Source organism: Archocentrus centrarchus, chromosome 5 (genome assembly GCF_007364275.1).
Source record: "Archocentrus centrarchus isolate MPI-CPG fArcCen1 chromosome 5, fArcCen1, whole genome shotgun sequence".
Classification (NCBI taxonomy): Eukaryota; Metazoa; Chordata; class Actinopteri; order Cichliformes; family Cichlidae; genus Archocentrus; species Archocentrus centrarchus.
Genome location: NC_044350.1, coordinates 18,878,511 through 18,904,752, shown reverse-complemented (window position 1 = coordinate 18,904,752; position 26,242 = coordinate 18,878,511). Strand labels below are relative to the sequence as shown.

The following is a 26,242-nucleotide window of genomic DNA, read 5'->3' as shown; positions in this document are numbered from 1 at the left end:
TGAAACTTTGAGTTATTTTGGTTTTAGACAGAATGACAAACACTACCAAAAACATTACCTTCTTGGCCGAGGTAATACTTCAGAATTTTGCATTTTGTTTTAACTCTACAGCTATCGCTTTCCTGAAAGCGATCAATAAAGTTCTATTCTATTCTATTCTATTCTATTCTATTCTATTCTATTCTAGTCTATTCTAGTCTAGTCTAAATGGTGTTGAAATAATTACCCTTACTACAGCTGAACCCACAACGCAGACTCTACGAGTAGTATCTTGATTAAGGGAACTTTATTGCAGAAAAGTGATCAGGGACTGTGGCTGGGGAATTAGAACTGCTCCAACTTGGACCGGATCACAGGAGCTCTGCCAGAGGAGAGAATGAGGATTAATTGACTGTCCAGGAAGTGAATATAGCAGGCCAGTGCATTAACTGAACCAGACTAAATCTTGCTTGAAGTTGCAGAGAGGCAGGGCATGGAAGGAGTGCTGGATCAGCAGGTGAGTATCCTCGGGAGGCATGTGGACAGCGGGCAGGCTGAGTGTGGGTCACAGATGTTCAGAGATCCAGATGGGATGAGGAGGGAAGACAGAACAGCTTGTTTGTCGCCAGATTGCAAGGAAGTTGATTCTTGATCCAGCAAACTCAGGTAGTGATGGGACTGCTGTGCTGAGGCTTCAGACCGTGTGTCCAGAAATCCAGCAAGACTTTTATGAAACGTGTGTCGAGGCTTGCTTATGTTCAGGTAATGGTTCGAGTGTTGGCATCATTTATGAAATCATGCAAAATCACCTGCAAAATTTGTTAGTGTTCATGTTGGAGTTTCACCAGTTTGCTGTGACACAGATGAGCTGGTTTCAATGGAGCTGCTAAAGGTGAAAGGTTTCCCCTTCGTGGCAACACTCTGAGCTGTTGTATGAATGGGTATATGAGTGCTTTGAGTGCTCAATTAGAGTAGAAGAGCACTATATAAGAACTAGTCCATTTACCACTACCTCATCTATGGGTATCATCTAGGCAGAGGTGCATATGTCCAAACACAGGCCTGCTGTGGGATACCTGTGCACCCCTGCCTCCTCAGTATCATGTGAAAGGATTTACTCAAATGCCAGAGAGGTTATTTCCAAAAAGATAAACCGAGTCCAAGCACAGTGAAAGAAATATTACATTGCACTTAATATACAGTGCTTAACAAATTTAGACCACCTGTCATAAAAACAAGAAGATGCAAATATTTTATAAGCCTGTCAAAAACTTGTTTAAAGCTAAAAATTCACATTTTATACCCAAATTTGAGCTGGCACCCTGGACTTCTCTGAGAAGTCAGAAATTAATCAAACATAACATTCAACCACTAAAACTAAAACTATTTTTTCTGAATGCAAGTAAATAATTGTAATTTGGCTTCTTAATAAAAAAAAAATAATAATAATAATGGCATTGTTTACTTTTTCAGTTTGGTTTTTGGGGGGGCTGTTTTTTTTTTTTTGTTTTTTTTTTTTGGGTTTTTTTGTAAATCAGTAAATTTGGAAATGCATGGATAAGAACAATAATTCTATTTTAACATTATAAATATTTTGATAAAAGCGCTTGGGCATGCTGGTGAATTAACGATTACAGAAACATAAAAATGATTTTCATTACAAAAGTATTCTTAGTTTAGGGAAGCTGTGGCATAAGCCTCACACTGGGTGGTGGTCTAAAACATTTATTAAGCACCGTGCGTCTCTCTCTCCCTCTCTGTCTTTAACGTAATCATACTCCCGTCAGTCATTACCGTTTCCAAATCCTAATTTACCGCACCTGGTGAGATGTGGTTCACCTGGTCTCATTTTACCGGAAGCAACTGTATAAAAACGGAGCCAGTGAACAGACAATAAAAGGAAACATAGCATTTTTTTTTATTTTTAGACTTTGCTTTGTCTGCCTTTATTGTGACTTGTTTTTAATTTTAGATTTTTGCCTAATGCCTCCCAAAAAGCCAGCAGCAGCCTCTGCTGAGCCGTCTGATTCGTCCTCAAGTGAAGAGCCGGCGTACGCGAGAACTGACAAAAAATCAGGTCTGTGCGCAAACCAGGAAAACTCAGACGGTCGTCTAAAACTGAGATAAAACAAAACCCTTTTAAATGACGTGTAAATATGCTGTGTGTAGATGCTGCGCCTCATCCATCCACGGCGATTATGGTGGAAGAGGCGCTTCAAGCGTTGGACTCGCGCAAAGGGGTTTCATCCCACGCGATCCAGAAGTTCATCACAGAAAAATACCCGTCGGTGGATCCGGTGAGGCTGAAGACTTTGGTTCGCAAAAACTTGAAGAAGGGACTGGAGACCGGAACGCTGGTGAAGCCCGGAAACTCCAACATGACTACAAGCACACGAAGATTTAGGGTAAGATGTTAAATCTGCAGCTGCGTCCAGAAGGAGGGCGTCAAATATCTGATAGTTATCCTCTTTTTTTTTAAGCTCGCACCAAAGACAAAGCCGAAAGCTGAAAACGGGGCGGCTAGTATGAAAAAATCGCCGAAAGTAGCAAAGGATGGAGCCAAGAAGCTCAGCAAAGCGGGTATGAATGAACAGTGACTGACCAGTAATTTAAGCTCTTATTTGGTGTCTAACTTATAACTTATTGAAGGTGCCACGAAGGATGCTGCAAACGGACAGGCCAAGTCTAAAGAGGTGAGAAGGCACGTGTTTTAGGGTGAGAGGTGGGGGCTGGTATTATCCTGTGGATGCTGGGCATGTCAGTTTACTTCCAAATGCATAAGATTTGATGTGTCCTTAAATATTCAGGAGGAAAAAAAATGCACCTTTATCTTATGTGTTCCTTCGTCACCTTTCAGGACTCAAAGCCTCCCAAAAGGTCAAAGAAGGATGAAGCTACCACATCAAAGGTTGCTCCAGCAAAGAAGCCAAAGGCTAAAAAAGCTGAAGTAACTGGGGATGGTGAGGAAAGCTCTAACGCAACCAAAACTAAAGCAAAGAAAACCAAGGCGGCAAAGACTGGAAGAGCCAAGGCTGCCAAAGCAGACAGTACCATCCCTGTTTCTAAATCAAATGGGAAATGAGGGGATGAAGGCTGCAGAGTGAACTTATGATTCTAGACTGTTTTAACATTTGTCAAATAAAATCTCAAAACTAGTGTGCATTTTAAATTCTTGACATTGGAGCATATTCTAGTACCTTTCTCTTGAATATATACGCTAACTGCACCTTAGCATTGCAAATGTGGTGACTTTGACAATCGGCTCATAATTCACTTCAAACCCCCTGCCTTTGTAACAGGGGGAATACTGAGGGTCTAACTTGCATTATAACTGCAAGTTTATAATGCTGTTCCAAAAACAGGCGCTGAACTTGTGCATAAATTTAATATGACTGCCAAGTTACAGATTTTGCCTGAATATCTGTACTCTGCATGTGTTTCAGAGCCCATAATCTCCCATTGCAGAGGGATTGGTCAATGGCTTCCACTAAATGGCATGCAGCATTATGGACACTAAATTGTCAAAAGTATTCACTCTACCATTCAAATAATTCACGTGTTCCAATCGCTTCCACGGCCACAGGTGTATAAAATCAAGCACCTGGGAATGCAGACTGCTTCTGGGTCACTCATAAGTTCTGTGATGATCCTTGGTCTATAAAATGTGGATTCATGTCCTATGAGTGAATCCTTCAGTTTAAATGTTACTTCACGGCCTGGTCTACTAGATGAATAAAGATGTCAGAGTGGTGTCTGAATCCAGTTTATTTCTCATTTCCAGGATGCTGAGTGCAGAAATAGAAACAGATGGTCTAAAATGACTTCCTGGTGCCTCCACAGGAACGACAAAAGGATCAGAAAAAGTAGTGTGCAAAGAATTCGACGGGATGTTTTCACAAACAGGACCACACAGCTGGCCACTTTGGACACCAGCACCAAAAGGACAGCCATAATGGCTAGTGGTACATTTATTAGTTTTCCAAGTAGATGTGTGGTATTTGTCCATCTCTCTGGCTGCATCGTCTGTTCTTGCTGCTGCTGCTGCTCCAGCTTGAAGAGACGTGTCTCACAGGCCTGCAGCACCTCCTACAGGCCAGAGACACAATTTAAGTGCTCAAATGACCAAGCTGAGGCCACAGGCTGGATCATCACATTTAATTACTGGAACGTCTCTTGTCATTGCATTTCAAAATGTTCTGAGACTTACAGTAAAATCTTGCGTATCATAAGGCTGATCAGCAAACTTCTCTTTGGTAGCTAGTTCTTTTTCCATGTTCCAAACTTCCTTCTGAATCAGTTCTGTCACATCAGTGAGTCGTTGTTCTAAATAGTCACATCTGCAAAACATAACACTGCATTAAAACTGGAGATGGTTTCACCCTACGTCGTGCTATAGAGTAATATGCTACCTGCTCTGTTCCTCTTGAAGGGCCTCTAAGATCAAACTGTAGTCTTGCTGGTAGCTGTCTCTTAAGCTTTCAAAGGATTCCTCAAGTTGTCTTTGGCTTTCCTGAAGCTCATGGATGTAAGAGAGTACGCCATCAAAGGCTGAGGCCTTTGTGTGGTCAGGAGTACAGTCCCTGGAGCCAGTAGATCCTTCACTGGTTCCTCCAGCAGCACTAGGACTTTCATCATTACTACCATAATCCAGGTTGGATTGCAGCTGTTCAGTGCCAGGGGTCATTATTCCCTGAGGGTCAGTACCCTCCTCTCCCTGGCTTTCATCCATGTCATTCAGAGCTGCAGTGTTCTGAGTGCAGCCAATGTTGCTGTGGAGGAAGGAGAATTTTTGCTCAGTGTGCACCACAGCAGCAGAGAAGGTGGACTGAAAGAAGCTGTAGATGCCTCCGGTTTGTTACTCATTGGATTTGATTGACAGCATGCTGAACAGATTTGCTGCTGTAACCTGAAAATTTATCCTGGCTCAAAATGGGCCTTTGTGGGGTGACTACACACTGTACGTAGGCACGATTTGTCAAAATACAGTATAAAGCAATCAATCTGTGTGACCTTACTGATCAAACCTGTTATTTAAAATAATAAAATAATACAAATATCTACTATATTTAATTAGGTGAGATCTATATTAACAAAACTGTTTTAAAATGAAGAATTTAAATCCAATGCTTTCATTTATCTCCAGCTAAAACCTCTTTAGAACATGCCAAAAATTCTTCTAAAAGAAAAACTCGTTTTGGCACACCATATATGCTAAAAGGATTAACTTCTCAATTTAGAGCTCTACATATGAGTTTGTGTGTGTGTGGTTATAATCTAATGTAGATAGTATGCATAATTTTAAAAAATCATATTTGATCTTTATGTCAGTGTTTAAGTTATGTTGATAAAATGGCTGAGACAGAATAAAAAATGCACTCAGGACTTCTGACTTGGACTGTCCCCCCAAGACCATCATCACAGCCGGTCAGTATCACTTCATGACAGAAGGAAATGTAAAAAAAAATAATAGTAATAATAAAAAATAAGATTTCTAGAATTCATGAAGCATTTGACAATTATTATGTTCATCTACACTCATCAGCTATTTACATACCCCTTGCGAGTACTCTTGATGTAATTCTTCACAGCACAGATTCAACAAGGTGCTGGAAACATTTCTCACAGATTTTAGTGCATATTGACATGATAGCATCACACAGTTGCTGCAAATTTGTCAGCTGTGTATATGTAGTTATTAAATGTATTACTATATTACTATATTTACTTCCCACCCTCTACAGCTACAAGTTATAAGACCAAAAGGAGTGTGAGAGGAGTATGAGACTACCGGACAGCATCTCATTTTAGTGTCTTTACTTGCTTCATTTTTTTTTCTAATAAAATCCAGATAGTCTTGGGCACAATATTTTTTTTTCTGGAGAAACCAAAACACAGAAAAAAGCTACATAATCTTCCCAAATAACCTAACGCTGTACCTCCTGTGCTGCTGCTGCCCCCTGGCGGTGGTCTGTAAACTTACATCCTCAGACCTCTTAAAATAATGGCCTAACTCATTTTTCCACGTTTTTCAGAAAAGACAAATAACTGAACCAAACACTGAAAATATCGGCAAAAAAGAAAACTTTAATTAAAAAAAATGATTTAGCCATTATTTAAAGAGGGTGACCACACCTAATGACGGTGTGTGTTTACACGACAATAACGAGCCTAACCCGACATTTTCATGTAGCAAGAAAATTATTTTTCGCAGATTGTGTAGTGTTGTATTGCTCGCTACATGCTTACCTTGCTTTAAATGACACCGTCTGTTTCCTCACAGGTATTTATTAAACTTTGGCTAAATCAAAGCCGTACATCCAGTAAACCGTCGGCGGCTAACGGCACTGGCCAACGTTCATGTTGCTTAGCAATGTAAAATAGACAGAATCAGGCTAAAACCTGCGGTAATTCACTGAAAGCCACTTCAGCAGAGGAAAGCTCTAAATCAGGTTGGGTCAAAGGTCTGAAGCAGAGGAGGCAGTTCCCAGCACAACCTCACCTTCATCCATGATCCTCAGAGAAAGAAGTCTTTAAAATGACAGATTTTATGGGACTGTGTGGGGTGCATCTGTTGACTTTGTGGTTTTACTTTCTACACACTCTAGCCCCTTTTATCAGTGCCATGTTGACCAGATGAAAAAGGTTAAGAAATAACTGCTCGAGTATACAATCACCATCCACAGGTATACCTGTTTAACTGATCTTTAATGCAAATATCAATCAGCCAGTCATGTGACAGCACCTCAGTGCATTTAGGCATGCAGACATGGTCGAGCCGACCTGCTGTAGTTCAAACTGAGCATCAGAATGGGAAAGAAAGGTGATTTACATTACTTTGAATGTGGCTTTGGTTGTGGAGTTTAGATTTCCATTGTGGCATTCAGAGGTAGTTTACAGTGTTTGGTGTAAATAATTTAAAAGCATGTCTTATATCAACGGTTCAGGCTGCTGGTGGTGTAATGGTGTGGGGGATATTTTCTTGGCACACTTTGGGCCCCTTAGCACCAACCGAGCAACACCGCAGCCTATGTGGGTATTGTTGCTGACCGTGTCCACCTTCTGATGGCTGCTTCCCGCAGGTTAACACACCAAACTGAAATCATCTCAAAGTGGTTTCCTTTGGGATGGGGTGGAACAGGAGATTCCCGTCATGGATGTACAGCCGACAAATCTGCAGCAGCTGTGTGATGCTATCATGTCCAGTTTTATAACCACAGCACTTTTTCTTGTTTTTCCATTAGTTTTCATTGTGATTAACCCTCTTTACTGTGAATAATTGCATAAAAAACCTTTTTCCCAATGTAGATCTTTATAGGTGACCAAGGAGCAATAGAAGTTAGACTTTTTAAAACAACAAATTTATTTATCTTTAATTAAAAAATAAAAAAAAAAATCAACTAAAAGTCTTACTATTTCATTGTCACTAATAGAAACAGTACGGAAGCACTGAGTCTTTGAGCACTTTAACCGCTCTTCAAGTATGTTAATTCAGTTCATAGATGATTCTTCTGCATTGGAAAAGCCACCAGGATTGTAGGGTCCAGTTTGCATGACTGCAACTCCGAACACAAAATTCCATGATGGCAATATCCTGGTTGTGCCATAACCAGTGTTACTGACTTCAGACATCCAGTAGAAACAAGAACCCACACCCATTTGACCCAGAGCAATGTAGCTGATGTGCAAGCACCCTGTACTTTAAAGTGTAGTGAGCAGAGAGAAGAAGAGTTGGTCATACAAGCTGAAATCTGAAAAGATAGAGCAAAGGGGAAATGAAAAGCAGACTGAAAAAAAATAGAATCACAAGACCAGAAGAAATAAAACATAGAAAAAAAAGAGAGCGAGAGCGACTAATTCTGCAGAACACTTCAGGCTCATTACTGTTAAAAAGAAAATAAAAAAATCCATCAATCAGTTGTATTAAAAATAGCAGTAACTTCAAAACAATACCACTTGAATCAGCTGAAAAGTAATAAAACTATGAATAATATTTTCTTCTGTGGAGAAACAGTGAAAAGTTTTCCACATGTAAACAAATTCACTCAGAAGAGAGAAATCAAGTGTGCAGTTCTCTCAGCCCCTCCTTCAACTATGCTCCGTTCACCCTTTACAGTATGCTCGTGCCACAACTGCACCGAAGTTAGAAAGTCAATGTCAAACATCCAGCCTTTTCTCTCCGTATCCTCTTAATCTTCTCAAAACGTATTTCAGAGAGTGGCAAAGTGACAGCTTTGTAATCCTCCTGAGTGTTTTGAGAAGCTGCTGGAAAAGGTAGGACTATTGAGATTCAACTCCCCGTACAGGCCAGTGTCCTTCCTTTATGATCGCTTTCAAACCTCCGGTCACTTCATATCTAAATCACCTAAATGTGCTTTCTCCAACCCGGTCATCTGGGGTGCAGAAGAAAGCGATGCAGATACTCTGAAATAGCCTCCCAGTGCCTCCAGAAGATGGCGAGGATAATTACGAGGAGCAACGTGGAAAGCGTGCGGCTGCGTGTTTTCATCAGGGGGACGACACAGTTAGCCACCGTGGACACAAACACCAAAAGGACTGCCATCACAGCCAGCAGCACATTGATTAGCTTTCCGAGAAGAGTCCGCGCCGTGGCGTTCTCCAAACCCTCCAGCTGCACCACCTGCTGTTGCTGCTGCTGCAGCTCCATTTTGGAAATGCGTGTCTGACAAGCCTCCAGTGCCTCCTGCAAGTTAAGAGACAAAACTCTCAGTCAAAGAGCTCTAATAACAGCACACATGTTCATTTTAGCAAAGCTCACCTGTATGTCTCGCGCTCTTTCATACGACTGATAGGCAATCTTCTCCTCCATGCTGGCTAGTTCTTGTTTCAAGTTCAAAATTTCATTCTGGTGTAGTTCCGTCAAGTCATTCAGTTGTTCTTCTAAACGTTCACACCTGCAAAACAGTGCAAAACAACACATTTTCCAAACGGTACAAGTCCCTCTATATAAACTGACTACTACACTGCAGAGTATATGACAACTCTACCTGTATCGTTCCTCTTGCAGGGCCTCCATGATCATAGTATAATCACGCTGATAGTGGGCTTTTAAATTTTCAAAGGACTCCTCTAGCCGACCTTGGTTTTCCCGAAGCTCTTGGATCTCATGGAGTATAGCATCAAAGCCTGAGGCTTGTGCATGATCAAGGGTGTTGCCCTTGGAGCTAGGGGGGCCTCCTGGAGCACCAGGGGTGCTGTTTGCTCCCGCAGAACCAGAAGTAGCACTAGAGCAGTCATCATCACTGCCATACTTTGGGCTGGATGGCAAGGGCCCGGTTCCGAGGGCCCTTGCTCCCCCAGGGCCAATGCCCTCATCTCCTTGGGTTTCATCGAGAGAGTCTTTCAGGGCAGCAATGTTATCAGCGCTGCCAAACTTGTTGCGGATGATGTTAGCTATTTCTTTCGGCTTGGACACCACAGCTCCAGCTGCAGAATGGGTTGCTTGAGAGAAGCTGGAGAGGCCTCCTGTTACCTGTAGTGAAGCAGGATCGGGTCAGTACTCAGGATGCTATCATGATATACTGTAAAAAGGCTTTCCTACATTAAACACCAAGTGTATCTGGACAGTTCGCAGAGAGTACACACCCAGGAAATGCAGCTTTTTATTGGCTATGTCTGCAGCGTACGTATGTTCTGTGTAGGACCGGGTCAATCTCAAACAAAAATTTGACCTTTAACTGTTGTTTTTTCAAGTTTTTCATATGGTTCTTGTTGAAGGGAAAGTTGGCATCTGCAGTGGGGGTAATGATCCCTTTTTTAACTGACATGAGTCAGAAGATAGAGTACACCTGGACAGCTCAACAGTCCATCAAAGGACAGACAACCACAAATTCACACCTAGGGACAATTTTGAATCACCAATTAACCCAACAGGCTTGTCTTTGGACTGTGGGAGGAGCAAATGCACACAAGCACAGGGAGAACATGCAGAGTCCACACAAAAATACCCCAGGCAGTTCCAACCAGGAGCTTTCCTGTCGAGTTGGCTCTATAGCAGACTGTGGAAGGTCTGCAGTAACTAAGCAGCTTGTAAGCACTAATAAAAATGTTTAATCTAAAATAAATATTTGTAAAAAAAAAAACAAAAAAAAAAAAACAGAGGACTAGTTTGGTTTTACTTTTGCTATGTGGCTAATGTGCACTACTGCACTCACACTCTCAATAAAATGACCAAAACTGTTTAAACCAGGTGAGATGCTGCAGCATCCACTCAGCATGTGATCAGTGTAGCCACAGAGTGAGACTATATGATATTTAGTATCAGGTAACCTAGAGTAAAAAGGACAAAAATATCTCACTGCAACACTATCAGCTGGAGAACTTGAGGATTTATGACACTGGCAGAATAACTAGTGTGTTATTTATGTTTATGTACTTCTACCTCTTAACAGTGGGCAGGTTGTACAAAAACTAAAGCATCAAGTCAAGTGGCAGGTGACCTGAAACCTGATCAAAGAAAATTTATAAAAGTTTATGATACAAATAATTAATATGGGTATTACACAGTAAGCACTTCTACTGTATTCCCCTACGTCTAGTCACAGATTTTACCAATCAGCCAACAGAGTGCTGTCTTTTTCAAGAATCTCAACAGTGAGAACAATGACTGCTCTGACAAACCTTATTATGTAGTATTACGACAGTATTATGCACTAAGTATGCAGTATTTGTGAGTATGATGTATTTTAAGTAACTCCCACAATGCCCAAGTCTTAATGCAGAGGTTTGTCTTACTTGGTTAAGAATAAGCTACTAATAATTTTATTGGTTACACTTTTGCTTGACAAACTACATGATGCTACATGAAAACAACTTGGATGATCACAAAGCTTTGGAAAGCTATGAAAATGAAATTATTTAAAACATTTAAATAAATCCCAAGAGACCAGATTTTAGCAGCAAAAAACATTTAAAGAAGACAGACCTTGGCTCCGACGTCTTTCAGCCCCTGGTGCATGTCTCGGAAAACATCTTTGGGCTGGCGAGGGATGCCGTTGTGCTCCACCTCTCGAAGTTTCCGGTGGTAGTGCTCCAGCTTCCTCTGCAGCTGCTGGATAGTCTGAGCCGACTTTTGGTTCTTCTTTTCAAACACCTGTTTGATGCGTGCACTCTGCTGTTTGTCAGCATTATTGGCAAGTTTCAGGTATTCGGCCACGTTGTCGTCACGTGCGGTTTGCTCTATCTTGATTTGCTCTGTGAGCTTGAGGATCTTCTGTTGCAACTGAGCGATGGCCTGCTTGGTACGCTGGGGGTCTGGGGTACTGTCAACCACATCATACCCGTCTGCGCCGTATGGGAGGGCATTGGGTGACACAGCAGGGGCAGATCCATCGTAACGATCAAGCTGTTCAAGAAAAGTGAACAGGAGAAAAGCGTTTAACCATTTAAAATACACCCTATATTTAATATATATATATCATACACTGAAAGCTTAAAATATCAACAGCAACTGCACAATTAGTGCAAATGGCACCATCATTTCTCTCTTTCAGTCCATGCACACAGGTTTGCTCCTTTCAGGGTGATCTGTAACTGCATATTCACAACAGCAGAGGGCATCTGTTAATAAAAATTCCCCTTAACTATCACCGCCAAGCTCCAATTCCAGGAGGTACAGGTGAAATTACATAAACGTAAGTCATAAAAAGCATTCAAAACAGGGCTCGTTAACACAGGTTTGAGACATTGCTATGACAGCAATTTTAATTTTACCCCTTGGCAGGTACTCTAGTTACAAAGTCCAGGACAAGTAACTCGATTCCAAAACCTAACACCCTCACCCTGAGGTCACAAGCGGAAAGAGAAACTGAAAATCTCAAACTGAAAATCAATGAACACTAGAGCCAACACCCATGACCGAAAGTTACTCATACAGCCAAGTGAATGACGTGACCCGCAAAGGTGAAACAAGGTCTAATAACGTATAAAACAGGAAGACCGATTCAAATTTCAACTGCAGGGTTGAACATGCTTGAAAAAAAAAACATGGCTGAATCAAAGAACAACTGCATAATAATCTGACACCGTCTACAAAGCTAAATCCCACTATTGTTTTAATTGTGATTATTACAGATGCAACAGTCAAGCTGATCCATCCAGACTACAAGGTCAAACAGATTACATGACAATAGCATAAATAGGACCAACTACTTTGTGTTTTGGACTATGAGTTGTTTCACCACCTAAATCATGAATTTTCCTCCTACGTGAGTTTTGTATTAGTGATCCTGACTGGTGGAGCTTGGTATCAGACTTAAAAAGTCATTTTAACACCCCCCCGCCTATTATAAAGCCAGAGGACTGCAACACTGATGGATGTGATTCTGTGTAAACTTTCAGTCTTATTAAGGATGTTTGGTCACATGCAAAAACTAATTATAAATCTACTATTTGTTCATATAAACTCCTGCATCTCACCCAGTAGAAATACAATTAAGAACTGGTTCCTTAACTTGAATTTGTTCTTCATCTGTAGTGTCTACTTGTTGCAATACCTGGTAACAACAATGAGATAATAAATGTTGTCCTAAGGAGATGTTTTTACTGGCTGGGGAGCCATAAGAGGACTTTAGCTGAGAACTGCTGATTACAAGCTACAGGGCAAAAGGTTGGTTTTTTTTGCCAATAATCATTCAAGAGAGTTTCCTGCCATTGTGAGGGCATCCAGTCTTTCATAACTGTACTTAAATGTCAAACAAACAAGTTTGAGTTTGTTTCTCCCTTCAAGCCTACTATGACCTGAAGTACACTCAGACAGCAAAAGCTAAATTTAGAAAGGCTTAAAGCACATAGTGACCAAACACTCAAAGGCAATCTCTGACCTTCCACTGCTGACAGCTCATCTCCCCACTCAGCGGTTCATCCCTGCGCATCAAAAGCATTAATGGCCTTTTAACAAGTTTGCCCAACTCACTTAATTTTGATGTTCCTGCATACAAATTAGCAGCTATAACACAAACTGCCACACAAGCTGTCAAATACCGTATCTCCTAGAGACTTTGGCAAGTAGTTGACTAGCCCATTAATTAACCAGTTTGACTTTTTTCCTCATTTGTTTGACAAGTAAATTTGTTACCATCAAAATCCCTAACATGTCCCATTTTTATCACAAGAATCAAAACTGAAACTGAGACACTCACCTTGTCGGGTTCTTCAGTGGAGTGGTAACCAGAGGTCAGCAGCATGTCAGCCAAGGCTGGGCTGCTGCTGGGTGTGTCTGTGGTCGAGGAGGAGCGTGGGCGTCCAGCCTGCAGCAGGGCTTCATGGGTGCTGCGCCGGTGGATTTGTGGGCTACCTTTCTGGGGAGGATCCCCAGTGACCCCCGCCTTGCTGCGGCGGCTCTGCAGGCTGGTGCCTCGCTTTATCATTGGTGGACCTCGGATCTGCTGCAGAACACGGCTCAGAGCTGCGGGAGGGGCGGAAGTGGCAGGGGTGTCAGAATCCAAAGGGAGGGCCGAGGAGGCGGGAGTGTCCCCTACTTCTGACCCTACATCAGTGGGTTCGGAGGGAGGGGCGCTTGTGCAGGATGAGGCGGAGTCATGTGGGGAAACGGAGGAGCGTCGGCGCTGTGGCTGGAAGAATTGCTTCAGGCCATGGCCCAACGCTCCCATGTTCTCCAGGGCATTATGGGTGATTTTGGACAAGCCGTGCTCTGACTCCGACGCCCTCCTGCCGACCTCCGGCTCCGCTCGCCCTCCTGCGTCCGGCTCCTCTGGACTCTGCTCACTACTACCCTGATCCATCTGAGACCTCCAGTTTCACAGTGAGGTTCTACTTGGGGTGTGCAGGAGACTAGCTACGCCCCGTCGACACCCCACCCTCTGAGAGGCAGGTTGAAAGCAGGGAAGCAGAGGGGATGGCGCTCAGTTGGGCCTTTTGAGTGGGCATGCATCTGTGTCTTGCCTCAATGTCATGCTTGTCTACCACAAAAGGAAAATAAAATAAATTATGACATGCAGCAGTGAGTGAGGAACATAATAAGCAGCAGAAAAATTGAAAACAATACTAAGCAACAAAAAACTGGGTTGGCACAGACAGAACCTTTTCTTGCAGTTCAACATGATTGCATCCTTTTCAGTTAGTGCCGGACAGATGAACTGTATGGAATTTCACACGTGATATTAATTTTTGAAATACCACTATACTGGTGAAAAGCCATGTACAACACATACTGCAGCTCATTAAGAGGTATAGGAAGAGGAAAGGACTTATAGTAACTGTGCACCCTTCTTACTCAGTTATAATCATATGATGAAAAATCAATATAAGGCAACAATTAATAATCTACAAATAAAGCTACTTTAAGCTGTTCCCTTTTTCACAAGGAGTCACCACAGCTGGTAGCTCGGCATGTTTGATTTGTGGTTGCATGCCTGATGCAACCGCAAAGGGGATTTGTGTCTTCGGTTGGAATCAAACAGGCAACCTTTCATTTGTCAAGCAAATGTGTAAACTACTACACTATAGTTATAAATGTTCTATAACAGACAAGCGCCATGGCGCACAGTAATTTGTGAACTATTTTTTACTATATCTCACATTAATAGCTGCACAAAATTCTTATAGCCACCCAGGTAGAATAACAGCCTGTGACAGCAGCGAGGACAGAGGATTAGAAAATAAGAAACCAGGAATGCATCAAAATAACTTGTGACCAAGAGAGGCCGTGTGTCTGCTATATGGAGATTTTTACACCGCATGCGTTTCCTGTATCAACCACAAAGGTCTTTAAAAATAAAACTGCTATGTTTTGCTGTCATTTGTGCTCATTCTATATCTCCATTGCGAGCGGAGCTCAGTGAGCTCCTCTACATCCAGTAAGGTAAAGGAATCTTGCCTGATGACAGACGAATGTGTCAAAGATTAAAGTTCGCACACCTAAGAAGCTCCTGAGAAAATGGAAGGGCAGTTTGCCTGAAACGTAACTCTCCTGTTCGAGGTAAATAAGATTTTCTCAGGAGCTTCTTAGGTGTGCGGACTTTAATCTTTTTTCATTATTGTTTTTTTGTCCTAGCATCCTTCTTTCATTTCTTTGGATGTGCCTGCTTTTTTCTTTTTTGGAAGAATAAGTCCAAATACAGTTTGCTGCAAAGCTGCACATCACTGCGATGTCATGGAAACATTAATGCTACCAGTGGCGACAAAAAGCGTCATTAAATCTAACCTTAAAGTACAACAGGCAGCCTGTTCTGGACCGATTCCATGTGCCGAAGATTTTATTTTTGTTGAGAGATATTTAGATTACACATTGTTTTGGTCATGTTGTTGTATTTCATTTATGTTTTCTTTTTTATGAAGACTTGAAGTTGTTGTATAATCTATATAAAAGCATTTAACAAATGTATTGGACCACCACCCAGTGTGAGGTGTAAGCCACAGCTGTCCTAAATTAACAGTACTGATGATTACCAAAATCATTTTTGTGTTTCTACACCGTTAATCTCCGAGTATTCACAAGCTCTTTAATCAAAATGATATTTTTAATGCTAAAATAGAATTATTGTTATCCATGAATTTTCAAATTTACCATTTTACAAAAAAAACAGAAAAAAAAATAGTAAAACACTTTAAAAAAAAAAAATAAAAAAAATTACAGTTATTTACGAGAATTCCTGATCAGAAAAATTTGTTTTAATGATTCAGTGTTATGTTTGATTAATTTCTGACTTTTCTAAGAAGTGCAGGATGCCGGCTCAAGTTCAGTTTAGGGGTGGCTGTAACTCAGGAGGGAGAGCAGGTCGCCTACTAATCAGGTTCGATTCCTGGCTGCTCCGGGCTGCGTGCCAAGCTATCCTCGGGCAAGATACTGAACCCCAGGTTGCTCTCCGACGCAAGCATTGGAGTATGAATGTGTGTGAATGTTAGACAATAAAAGCACTTAGCTTAGTTATATGTGGAAGTGCTGGTGTGAATGGGTAAATGCAAATGAGTTGTATAAGCGCTTTGAGTGATTAGAGTAGAAAAGCGCTATATAAGAACTAGTCCATTTACCATTAGCTCCCCAAAAAAACAATATAACTTTTAATTTTAAAAATATTTTTTACAGATTTATACAATATTTGTGTTTCCTTGTTTTTGTCAGAAAAATGTGAGATTTCACACCTATATAAAGGCTCACTTACACAAAAAAATTATTACCAATAATAACAATATGATAATATACCATTAAAAAAAAAACACACACACACAACCCAGAATTAATGTTTCATATCTGACTGTGCCAACCCAGTAAAGCAAAAACACAAAGTCTACAAAATAAACAAGTTTTGGGAACCATTTCTGAAATGCTTCTACTGCACACGCAAAGATAGTTTTGGTACTTTTTCCATTGCTTTTTTTTATGCCCAGTGGTATAAAATCACTGAATCATTACATTTCAGAAAGTGTTCCTTACAGAAACAAATAATCAGCATAATAGAGAACGTTTGGATGATGCTAACAAAGAGACCACAACATGTAAAATAAATGTAAATGAAGATCTAAATGGAAAGTGACTACAATCTACTTCTCAACTGAGTAAGTTGTTCCACGATCCACAGCAGCCTCCCCACTTTGCTTCTCATTTTATAAGAAGGCTACATCCTGTAATATAGAGGGCCACTCCAGGTACATGGCTTTTAAATGTCAGTTTGTACTTGACACAGCTCTTTGGGTTTAACAACGTGTAATGAGACAGTGAGAATGAAAGCAATAGATAAGGTGAGATAGTTTGGCAGGGAGCTTACCATCAGCCCAGCCTCTCCTCTTCTGACTCACAAATCAGGACTGGCTAAATGAAGCAGAAAGCACAGACAACAACATAAATTATACTGTTCAAACAACAGGAAAAGAAAAACAGATCTGAACACAAGCCTCCCGGTCACTAATGAGTGGAATGATGGATATGCAAACCAACACTGCAACAAACAACTTATCAGCGTCCTACGTGCCGCCCACTAGAAAGTCTCAACAGCCTAGTGGACCTTTGGTTAAAACCTTTAGTTTATGTTTAATACGCCTTGTTATTGTTGAATAGCGACTACTCTACATACACTCCAGCAGCCAACAAGACAAGACATCAGCTCTAGACTCACGGAGTAATAAACATGAAAACATGGACCGCTCCAAGGAGCTGTCACTGCACAACTCATCTGCAACACATACAAGAGGGGGTGGGGATACGAGCCTGAGAGAGACACCTCCTGTCCTGCTTTACTTAAAGACCAACAGACCCACAAATGTGAACGCTATCCTTCAACATTCAACGTAAACTTGAAGACGTTTTTCAGGTAAAAGCTCAAAAAACAAATAGCAGAGTTTGCTAACTTTAAGTACAATTTTCAAGCATACCCATTTTCTTATGTCACTGACAGGCAGTTTAACAGGTCTCGAGCCATGCCTCTGCATGCTTGAAGTACGCAAAATCACTGCCTGTCCTTGATCAGAGTGCTTATGAGCAGCAGTGGATCACCAATTAAAAGGTTTGATGTTCTCTAAATCAAATAATCACTTGCTACGTTCCACCTTTAGTACGTCGTTCTAACCATGATAACCTATAGAACATTACAGTGGATGCTGCTTTTTCACTAAGGCTATAACACGGCTTACTCTGCAGCAGGAACTTTATGATGAGCGGCCGGTCTGGTTTGCAAGACACAGTGTGCTGTGGGTTTCATCGAGCCATGAAGAAAACATCCAAGGCTTAAAGAGACTGAGGATGAGTTACTTTGCAGACAAACAGAAAAATGATCCTTTGAGTCAGCACAGCTATGTATGTATCATTTAACAAAGCCAGCAGAGCAAAGCGGCCCAGAAAACCCTTTGAAATGCTCCATTAGTGATACTGTGACTCATTACATGCTGGTCCGGCTTTTAGACCTGCAGCGTCTGAGAAGAAAGCTCATTGTTTAAGAGTAGGCGGTGGTGAACAGTTCAATAATGAAAAGAGATTTCTTAACCAGTTCTTGTAGGAACAACATGTTATAAGGCTGCTGTTTAGTTTTAAAATAGTGTTTTGCCTCACTCCTGTTGCTGCTGCTGGTTTTCATGTCTGCCGCTTCAGCTCAGAGGTGCACATATTACCAGCTCATAAGTTAGAGGTATTGAATAACATTTATCTACATAACTACATAACCAACAGATTAAACTATAAACTTCATCTGGTATGAGAAACAGAATCTCTTTGACCATCTATTATTACCCTGAATCACCTGCATAAAGACAAATGTTCAAATAAGACAAATAAAGACGGGGAACAACATCCTACATGTACAATAAAAATACAAAGGCATCCGAGTCCTCCAGGCTGAGGGCAAAGTGTTGTCTTTGAAGTGGGTCAGCCAACATTCGCCCATCACTCTCTGTACATGCAGTGCTGCAAAGGCACATCATCTACTTAAGGTGCCTTTCCACTGCGGAAACTAGCGGCAGGCACGATGCGGTTTGAGGACGCTGAAACCGCAAGAGTACTTGCGGTTCATCATCTTACTTCTTCTAAGTTACTGGTTTTCAGGGGGAAAAAGGTGCTTCTTGTTATCGTTGGTTATCAGAGTTTAACCAGTCAGTGCTGCTTGGACTCATTTTTTTCACAACTGAAAGAGGGCAGCTCCTCTGGTATGATCGCTGCAGGACGCCCTATAAAACAACTCACAAGTTCCTGCAGCGGAAAACTGCGAGAGCTGTTCGTGTCTAAGAGCATGACAGCAAAATGACAGCAAGTCCAGTCTTCTTCCGCAGGCATGTCTTATTACTGAGATTACTTTTATTCATACCGATTACTGAAAACTGGGTTAACAACATTCTTTTAATCCTTGATTTAACCGGAGAAAGTTATGATGAAATTTTAGAGTACAGGCAGAAACTGGAATGACTGTTCTGAAATGGTTAAATTTATATATGCAAAAAAAGGATATTAAAAAAAATAAATAGAGGTTATAGAGTGATAAAAGGACGTGCATCAGCAGGAGGGTACCTGAAGATAGACATACCATCAAATGTAGTCATGAGCAACAGCTCTGTGCATCTATTGCCACAGAAAAAAGCTCAGTAATCCAGGCAAATATCCAGCACTGATTCCTCTTGGTAATTTTTCCCAAATTAAAGCTGGCAGAAGAGCTGTCAAACTTTAGTCAACTGTTTCCATGGACATTTAGAAAGATCACATGCTGCAAAGAAGAAGAAAAAAAACAAGCATTAAAAAGAGACATAAAAAATTTGTGCTTTTAAAAACAACATAAAAAATAAATAATAAGCGATACATGGTCAATATTATTAAGACCCCAAGCAGCCAAGCTGTTGCACTAAAAGGAGAGTAAATATTAAGTACTGATAATTAACTATAACAACTTTATAAAGCAAAGCTGTAGTAGTGTTTCTGCACTGCTGTTGTACGTTCATATGGCTAAAAACTAAATCAGTTTATGAGGGTTTAAAGTGAAAACCACAAGGAATGACCCTAATAGCGCATACAACAAACTACGGCCACTAATATTCATTTCAATTTTATTTATATAGCACCAAATCACGACAAACAGTCCCTCCAAGGCTCTAAATAGTTAATATTCAATCCAAAACAACAGCCATGCCCTCATCCCAAGAAGCTCATACAAGTCTGTGGATGGCAAAATGAAAACATGTAGTTTAATTTTGTAAAGCACAGGGCCCTCGAGGACTTTTAGCTTAATTAACTGTGTAATGTTAATTAATAGTGCTGCATAGCCCCAGGAGATTATGTGCTGGACAGGTTTATGGAGCCAAAGCTGAAATAAAATAATGTGACAATGATGCAACAACAAACATAGATAAGTAATATATTTTTTAATGTAAACATTGCTGCATGTAAGAATAATCTGCACAAGGAGTGAACAGAATCTGTACTCACAAATAAAATAAGCCTCCTTTAAAAAAAAAATCACACACAGATACTACTACACAAAAGTTATTCTGTCAAGTGTCAAGTGTTATAAACTTATTAATAGCACTGACACTGATTTCACTTTGTTCTGTCTGGCTTCAAAAAAGTTAACAGAGGTGAAATCAAACTGTATATTGGGCTAATGTATTTCATTTTCTCAACCAAAGGAGATGACAGCACGTTTACGCCCTTCCTTTAATGCAGCTGCATGAATTAATAATGTTCCCTGGCGTGTTTTTGTTGTTCTTGTTCATGTTATTGTTATGGATTGATTCATTTCCCCTGAACACACTCTCTCTGTACTCATTCATTTTGAAATAAAGGACGGTAAGAGAAGAAAACACACTGACAAAACCATATAACACGCCCTTCTTTTAACCATGAGTACACAAGCCTCGTTAGGTAATTACACTGCTCGAGGGGTTACAGGTGCATTCGGTGTCATTACATGTGAGGTAACTGTAGTAACGCATGTGCTTAAAAATTAAAAAGGAGATGAAGTGATAAAGTAAATTATGTATGCAGATACTTGTCTGTATGCGTGACGTTATTAAGTTACTGCAAATAGTCTGAGCCCAGCGGTTTAACATTAGCCAGAGATAAGAAGAGGATGGAATTAGCAGCTCGCTAGCTTTATATCGGTGGGCCCGGGCTTTAAAAGCAAACTATTGTCGGACATTTTCAGAAAACAACCGTGTAATCTATGGCTTCATTGCAGAGTGGTACCAACCGTTGTGTTAGTTAAAGTCAGAAAGCATCGCTGTACCGATTTGAAGGCTTGGCTCCTCCACTAGTGGCTAACAAGCTAACGTAGGGAGCCGGAGGGCGTTCATTTGACTCAACGGTGCATACCGGCGGTGGTGTTAGGCGGTGTTAGGCCAGGTCATGTTTAAAATTCAGGATAAAGGGACAGCTCCCTACACTGTAAACCCAAATTTTGATTCCACTTAAAAATACTGAGTTCATATTACTTAAAATTACCTAGAATGTGAACATTACTTGTTAATGCTGAGTAGACTGTACTTTTTGATGGTCTATCTTATTGTAATCATGTGTTTGAGTTCAAACAACTTAATATCGTCAAGTTTTGCACCTGCTAAAAATCTAGTTTATACCAGTTTTAACAGACTGGCTTAATGTGCAGCTGCATGGTGGCATGATGGTTAGCACTGCTGCCTCACAGGTAGAATGCCTTCTAGAAGGTCTGGGTTCAATTCCACCTTAGCCTGGGACTCTTGCTGTGTGGGGTTTGTATGTTCTCCCTGTGTCTGTATGGGTTTCCTCCCACAATCTGAAGACATGCAGTTGTTGGGCTTAGGTTAATTGGTCTCTCTAAAGTGCCCACAGGTGTGAATGGTTGTCTGTGTCAGCCCTGCAACAGGCTGCTGACCTGTATGGGGTGTACCCTGCATCTTACTGCCTTGTCAGCTGGGATAGGCTCCAGCCCACACAACCATGAAAAGGATAGGGGGAATTGATTGATCAAAAGACATTTTATTTTTTCATGAACTATAAAAGATAAGTTTGGTCAATTAGAACATACAATTTAGTTCAAATGGAAATAGAGTAGTGCTTACTTAACAGGCTGAGTTAAATAAACTGTTTCATTACTTAAAAAATTTAAGGCAACGAGTTACCTTGGTTTTTTTAAGTAGATTCAACTTATCCGGGTTTACAGTGTATGTTGAACACCTGCTTCCATCACCAGTGTTGCACGGAAGCTCACCCAAAGCTTTTAAAATGCAGTTAATATGTTTTACAACAGACACACAAAAGCAGGAGTTCCCATAGCTCTTTACAGCCACCATATAACAATTACCTTCTGAACAGTTTGTGTTGTTTTGCCTATTAAGGCGACAAAATTGATTTAACAGTATGTGTGCATCCTGCAACCACAAAGAACAGAGTGTAGGCCGTCTCTCACTGTTGCTGAGCCTCATAATGTGTCTTCATATTAAAGTTCATTGGACCTACCCCAGCAACCCTGATTTGAATGCATTAACCAGATGATGACCACAGTGCAAGGTGACACATGTTTATGACAGGCTCACCAGTGATATGCAGCAGTTTTGCAGGAGTCTTCCCTTTTCAATAAAATTAAACATTAATACACAGTTATTTGTTGTTTTATTACAACACATGACTAACGCACTGAAACACAACATCTTCCCAAAAGCTGTCACACTCCATCTGTCAGTATGTATCTATATGTATCTTGTAAATCTTCCCTTTCACTCTTTCTGCTGTCCTGTCAAAAATCACCCCTGACACTCCTCTACCCACTCCACCCTGCCTGCACTCTCAGGAGGACGCTCAGGAGGACATCACCTCTCTTGTAGACTGTCCGTTGCTTTGGATGGTTGACCCCAGGTATTGAAACTCATCCACCTTCACTACCTCTACTCCTTGCATGTTCACCTTTCCACCTGTCTCCCTCTCATTCACACACGTCTCTGTATCGCTTCTACTGACCTTCATTCTTCTTCTCTCCAGAGCCTGCCTCCACTTCTCCAGCCTCTCTACCACCTGCTCCCTGCTCTCACTACAGATCATAATGTCATATGTGAACATCATAGTTCACAGAGACTCCTCCTCTGTCAGCTTGTCCATCACCACTGCAAACAAGAAGGGGCTATGAGCTGATCCCTGACACCCACTTCAGATGTTATCAGTCCATAACATCCGAAGCAGGTGTACCTGATGTAATCCCACCCCCACCTTGAACCCATCAATCACTCCTACTGCACACCTCACCACTGTCTCGCTGTCATACATGTCCTTCACCACCCTCACATACTTCCTCATACAGTACCACAGTTCCTCTTGACACCCCTTCATGGTTTCTCTAGATCCACCAAAAACACAGTGCAACTCCCTCTGACCTTCTCTGTATTTCTTCATATATCTATATAATCTGTCAATAACTCATGTATATGGAGGCATAACGAAATTGTAAACATGTATGTCTATAATTTCGTTATGCTTGCATAATGACAATAATGACTTTGCCTGTATGACCATCAAATTCACATACTGTGATCATCTACCAGCAGTCATACCTGAACAACAAGCAGACTACCAAGCTGCTGAGTCATAAATACTGGAAACTCTACTGCCATGTGAAATTTAACCATTAAAATCCATAATCTCTCAACAGAAACAAACTGTCATCACCAGCATCGGAGGAGGGGAGGCGGGGACGGTCCCTACAGGTGTGAAAATCTCGAACACGTTTAGATTGGAGGTACTGGGTGGCCATCTGTCACATACTCCCACAAGGCTTTCTTAATCACACCTTCTTGTATTTCATGGTGGCGTATTTAGTCCTCGCAGAGTAGCTTTGCGTTAGGTAATACTCTTTGTGTCAGCTTTATGGAGGACAAAGTCAAAATCGTTTAGTTTCAACTAAATGTAATATCCTGAGCGGTTAATGGTAAATATGCCGGTCTGACTGTAAACACTATGTATATATACATACACATATAATCACTCAATCAGGCCTGGGTGTTGTCCCCCCGAAGTTAAACCATGACGGTACATGAGCATTAATTCGCTTTTAGTGAGCACACACATGTAAACACACTCCACATCGCCCACCCTGAATACCCCGGCTGCAAAATCAGGCGCTTATTCGCCGCCTGGCCACTCACGGCTGTCAGTTAGCAGCAGGCTGGCTAGGCTCTCAAAGCTAAACAACATCGCCTCAGCCATCGTTAGCTACAGGCAACAAACAGGCTCATCGCCAGGCGGCAGCGGCAATCGGACAAACAGTGAATCAACCCCAGAGTTCGTGCGCGTCGGATAACAACATAAAACAAACGTGTTTCATTCATACAGCAGTTCGCAAAAAAAAAAAAAAACAAAAAAAAAATGTGTATGTTTTGCTGGCATCAACTTACATGGGCGCTCAGAGGATTGTGTTGATGACCGTTCATTTCTCACGATGGTGGACACTCCCACGGTGACGTCAAATAGCGTGCGCGACGTCAGAGCGGTAGAGCGCTCTCGGCCTATCCATCCCGTATACGAGCCATGCAGGTGATCCAGGGAGCAGGTGGGATGTTGGTCTACACGTCACTGACCTTGCAGCGTTCAAGTGAATGTCTTCAGGTGTGGCTGCTTTTTTTTTTTTTTTTTTTATTTTTTTTATTTTAAACACAGTATTTTGTCTGGGATTGTTTAGGTCTGTATTTTTACACGAAATATATTTAAATTTGATTGTTAATGGCAACATAAATGCACAATTTCAAACTTGGATTAATCAGTCAGTTGAACTAGAAGATAAATTTAAGATTATTTAGTTACAAAATAATCTTAATTTTGAGAAATAAGAATAGAAAGAAACCATGCAGGACAGTGACGTGCAGTCAGGGGAGGCAGGTGAGGCACGGCCTCACCTGTCATCATGGAAATATAAAATTAAAAAATAAATTAAATGGTTATATTCATTCAGTGATTTGTATTTTAAAGTTCTTTTCCATTTAACTACACCATTTTTAGATTAGTTTTTTCAAAATCGCTTAATTTTCGCATTTGCCGGTCAAATACTAAGAGACGAACGGTGAGGCACCAGCCTGGCGAGCCGCACCACGGATTGCGCAATCCGTGGTGCGGCTCAGTATAGTCATTGCCAATGACTACTAACTGTGCTGGCATGCTATGCAGTGAGACCGGATTACTTTCCCTTTGCATGTGGCTTTTAAAATGTTCTAACACTTTTACCATATGAACTAAATTTCTATATTTTAGCTGGTGTATATAATGCACAGTTTTTTTTGTTTTGTTTTTGTCATTAACAACTGTATGTGTGTGTAATGCATTCTTGTGCTGAGCGATCATGAAACTGCTGCGAAGAGACACTAGGTGAGGCACGCAGTTCTCGTGCCTCATGGTAGGGGGCGCTGGTGATCCCAGGGACTCTACGACTCCTCGGCGGCAAGCTACCATAAACAGTTAGCAAGGCCAGTTAGTTTTTCCTGTTGCTTGGCCTTATGTTCAACATTGAAGATTACATAACTCAACTGAAAGAATTTTCTAAACTGGACTTTCAATCGAAGCAGAAGATAATAATTAAAGGAAGACCAACACCGGAGCTAAAAGGTTTGCTTCAGACTATGGGACAGAAGACCCGCTCTTTTCAGACAGACTGGTACACACGAAAAGGCTGGCTTTGTGGATGTCCAGCAAGAAACCGCCTTTTCTGCTTTTCCTGCCTTCTTTTCTCAACTTGTCACAATGTGTGGACTCAGATGGGATATTGTGACCTGAAGAATTTACAAAGAAGCCTCATCAAACATGAGCGTTCCACCGCGCACATTCAAAGTCAAATCGCACTAAAAACGTTCGGGATGTCCAGGATAGACTTGGCTTTGGACGAACAGCGAAGACTTAACATCAACATCCACAATGCAAAGGTAAAGGAGAATCGAGAGATTTTAAAAGATCTCATCAATGCCACCTGCTTCCTTGGCAAACAACAACTGGCATTTCGTGGAAATGATGAAAGTACAGGCTCTGCTAATCGTGGCAACTATGTTGAACTATTACATGCTTTTGCTGAGAAAGATGACAGGTTAGCTAGACATTTGGAGACATCCACTGTATTTTCTGGCTTGTCAAATAGAATACAAAATGATTTAATCGAAGCCGTCGGTGAGGTCATTAGAAATGACATTAAAAAGGAGATCGGTGCAGCCCCATTCGTTGCTGTAGAAGTAGATGAGACCACAGATGTTACAAACCAAGCTCAGATTTCGGTCATATTAAGGTATGTGGCTACATCTGAAGCAGGCTGTGAGGTGAAGGAAGCGTTTTTGGGCTTTGATGATGTGAGTGAGGACAGGCGCGCTCCTGCCATTGCTGAGTACGTCTTGGGAGTGTTGGAGAGGTACGACTGTGCTGACAAGCTTGTAGCTCAGACCTATGATGGGGCCGCTGTAATGGCTTCAGAGCTCAATGGCGTGCAAGCTAAAATTAAAGAAAAAGTGCCTGAAGCCATGTTCACACACTGTTACGCACACAAGCTGAACTTGGTGCTCTTGCATTCAGCAAAGTGCATGCCGGAATGTCGCACGTTTTTTAAAACAGCTGAGGGACTAGCGTCATTTTTCAGCAAGTCCACCAAGCGCACTCACTTGCTGGATGATGTTGTCAAGCGCCGTTTACCCAGAGCAGCACCTACAAGATGGAGCTCTAACTCTAGGCTGCTGCAGACAATAAGCATGCACCAAAATGATCTGCGCACGTTGTTTCATGTTATTATGGAAAATCCCGACATCTGGGATAATGACACGCTGATGATGGCAGCAGGATACAATCGGTGGCTTTCAAAAGCATCAACATACTTTCTCCTTA

The 26,242-nt window shown here is 41.3% G+C and overlaps 3 protein-coding genes across 7 annotated transcripts; 1 reads left to right on the top strand and 2 right to left on the bottom strand.

Moving 5' to 3' along the window:
• The first annotated feature begins 1,942 nt into the window (after positions 1 to 1,942).
• h1m (linker histone H1M) lies at positions 1,943 to 3,844 on the top strand. Of its 2 annotated transcripts, XM_030730157.1 has the most exons (6): positions 1,943 to 2,056; positions 2,149 to 2,384; positions 2,460 to 2,559; positions 2,629 to 2,672; positions 2,837 to 2,939; positions 3,761 to 3,844. In XM_030730157.1, exons 1-6 carry the CDS (start codon positions 1,963 to 1,965, stop codon positions 3,766 to 3,768), a joined length of 585 nt encoding a protein of 194 aa, XP_030586017.1. In that variant the 5' UTR covers positions 1,943 to 1,962; the 3' UTR covers positions 3,769 to 3,844. The 2 variants fall into 2 exon arrangements, with proteins under 2 accessions (XP_030586017.1, XP_030586016.1); XM_030730156.1 differs by lacking the exon at positions 3,761 to 3,844 and having other exon boundaries at positions 2,837 to 3,093.
• Positions 3,727 to 6,368, bottom strand: LOC115780758 (transmembrane and coiled-coil domains protein 1-like). Its single transcript, XM_030730153.1, has 4 exons — positions 6,226 to 6,368; positions 4,389 to 4,748; positions 4,187 to 4,316; positions 3,727 to 4,065 (listed from the first exon to the last, which is right to left on the bottom strand). The coding sequence occupies exons 2-4, from the start codon at positions 4,706 to 4,708 to the stop codon at positions 3,751 to 3,753; spliced, it is 765 nt and encodes a 254-aa protein (XP_030586013.1). The 5' UTR covers positions 4,709 to 4,748; positions 6,226 to 6,368; the 3' UTR covers positions 3,727 to 3,750.
• A 950-nt stretch (positions 6,369 to 7,318) lies between these two features.
• Positions 7,319 to 23,934, bottom strand: tmcc1b (transmembrane and coiled-coil domain family 1b). Of its 4 annotated transcripts, XM_030729994.1 has the most exons (9): positions 23,788 to 23,934; positions 22,361 to 22,503; positions 18,963 to 19,139; positions 16,722 to 16,765; positions 13,137 to 13,916; positions 10,922 to 11,341; positions 8,985 to 9,469; positions 8,756 to 8,891; positions 7,319 to 8,680 (listed from the first exon to the last, which is right to left on the bottom strand). In XM_030729994.1, the coding sequence occupies exons 5-9, from the start codon at positions 13,737 to 13,739 to the stop codon at positions 8,366 to 8,368; spliced, it is 1,959 nt and encodes a 652-aa protein (XP_030585854.1). In that variant the 5' UTR covers positions 13,740 to 13,916; positions 16,722 to 16,765; positions 18,963 to 19,139; positions 22,361 to 22,503; positions 23,788 to 23,934; the 3' UTR covers positions 7,319 to 8,365. The 4 variants fall into 4 exon arrangements, with proteins under 4 accessions (XP_030585854.1, XP_030585851.1, XP_030585855.1 ...); XM_030729991.1 differs by lacking the exon at positions 22,361 to 22,503; XM_030729995.1 differs by lacking the exon at positions 22,361 to 22,503 and having other exon boundaries at positions 13,137 to 13,402.
• Between the last annotated feature and the right edge of the window lie 2,308 nt (positions 23,935 to 26,242).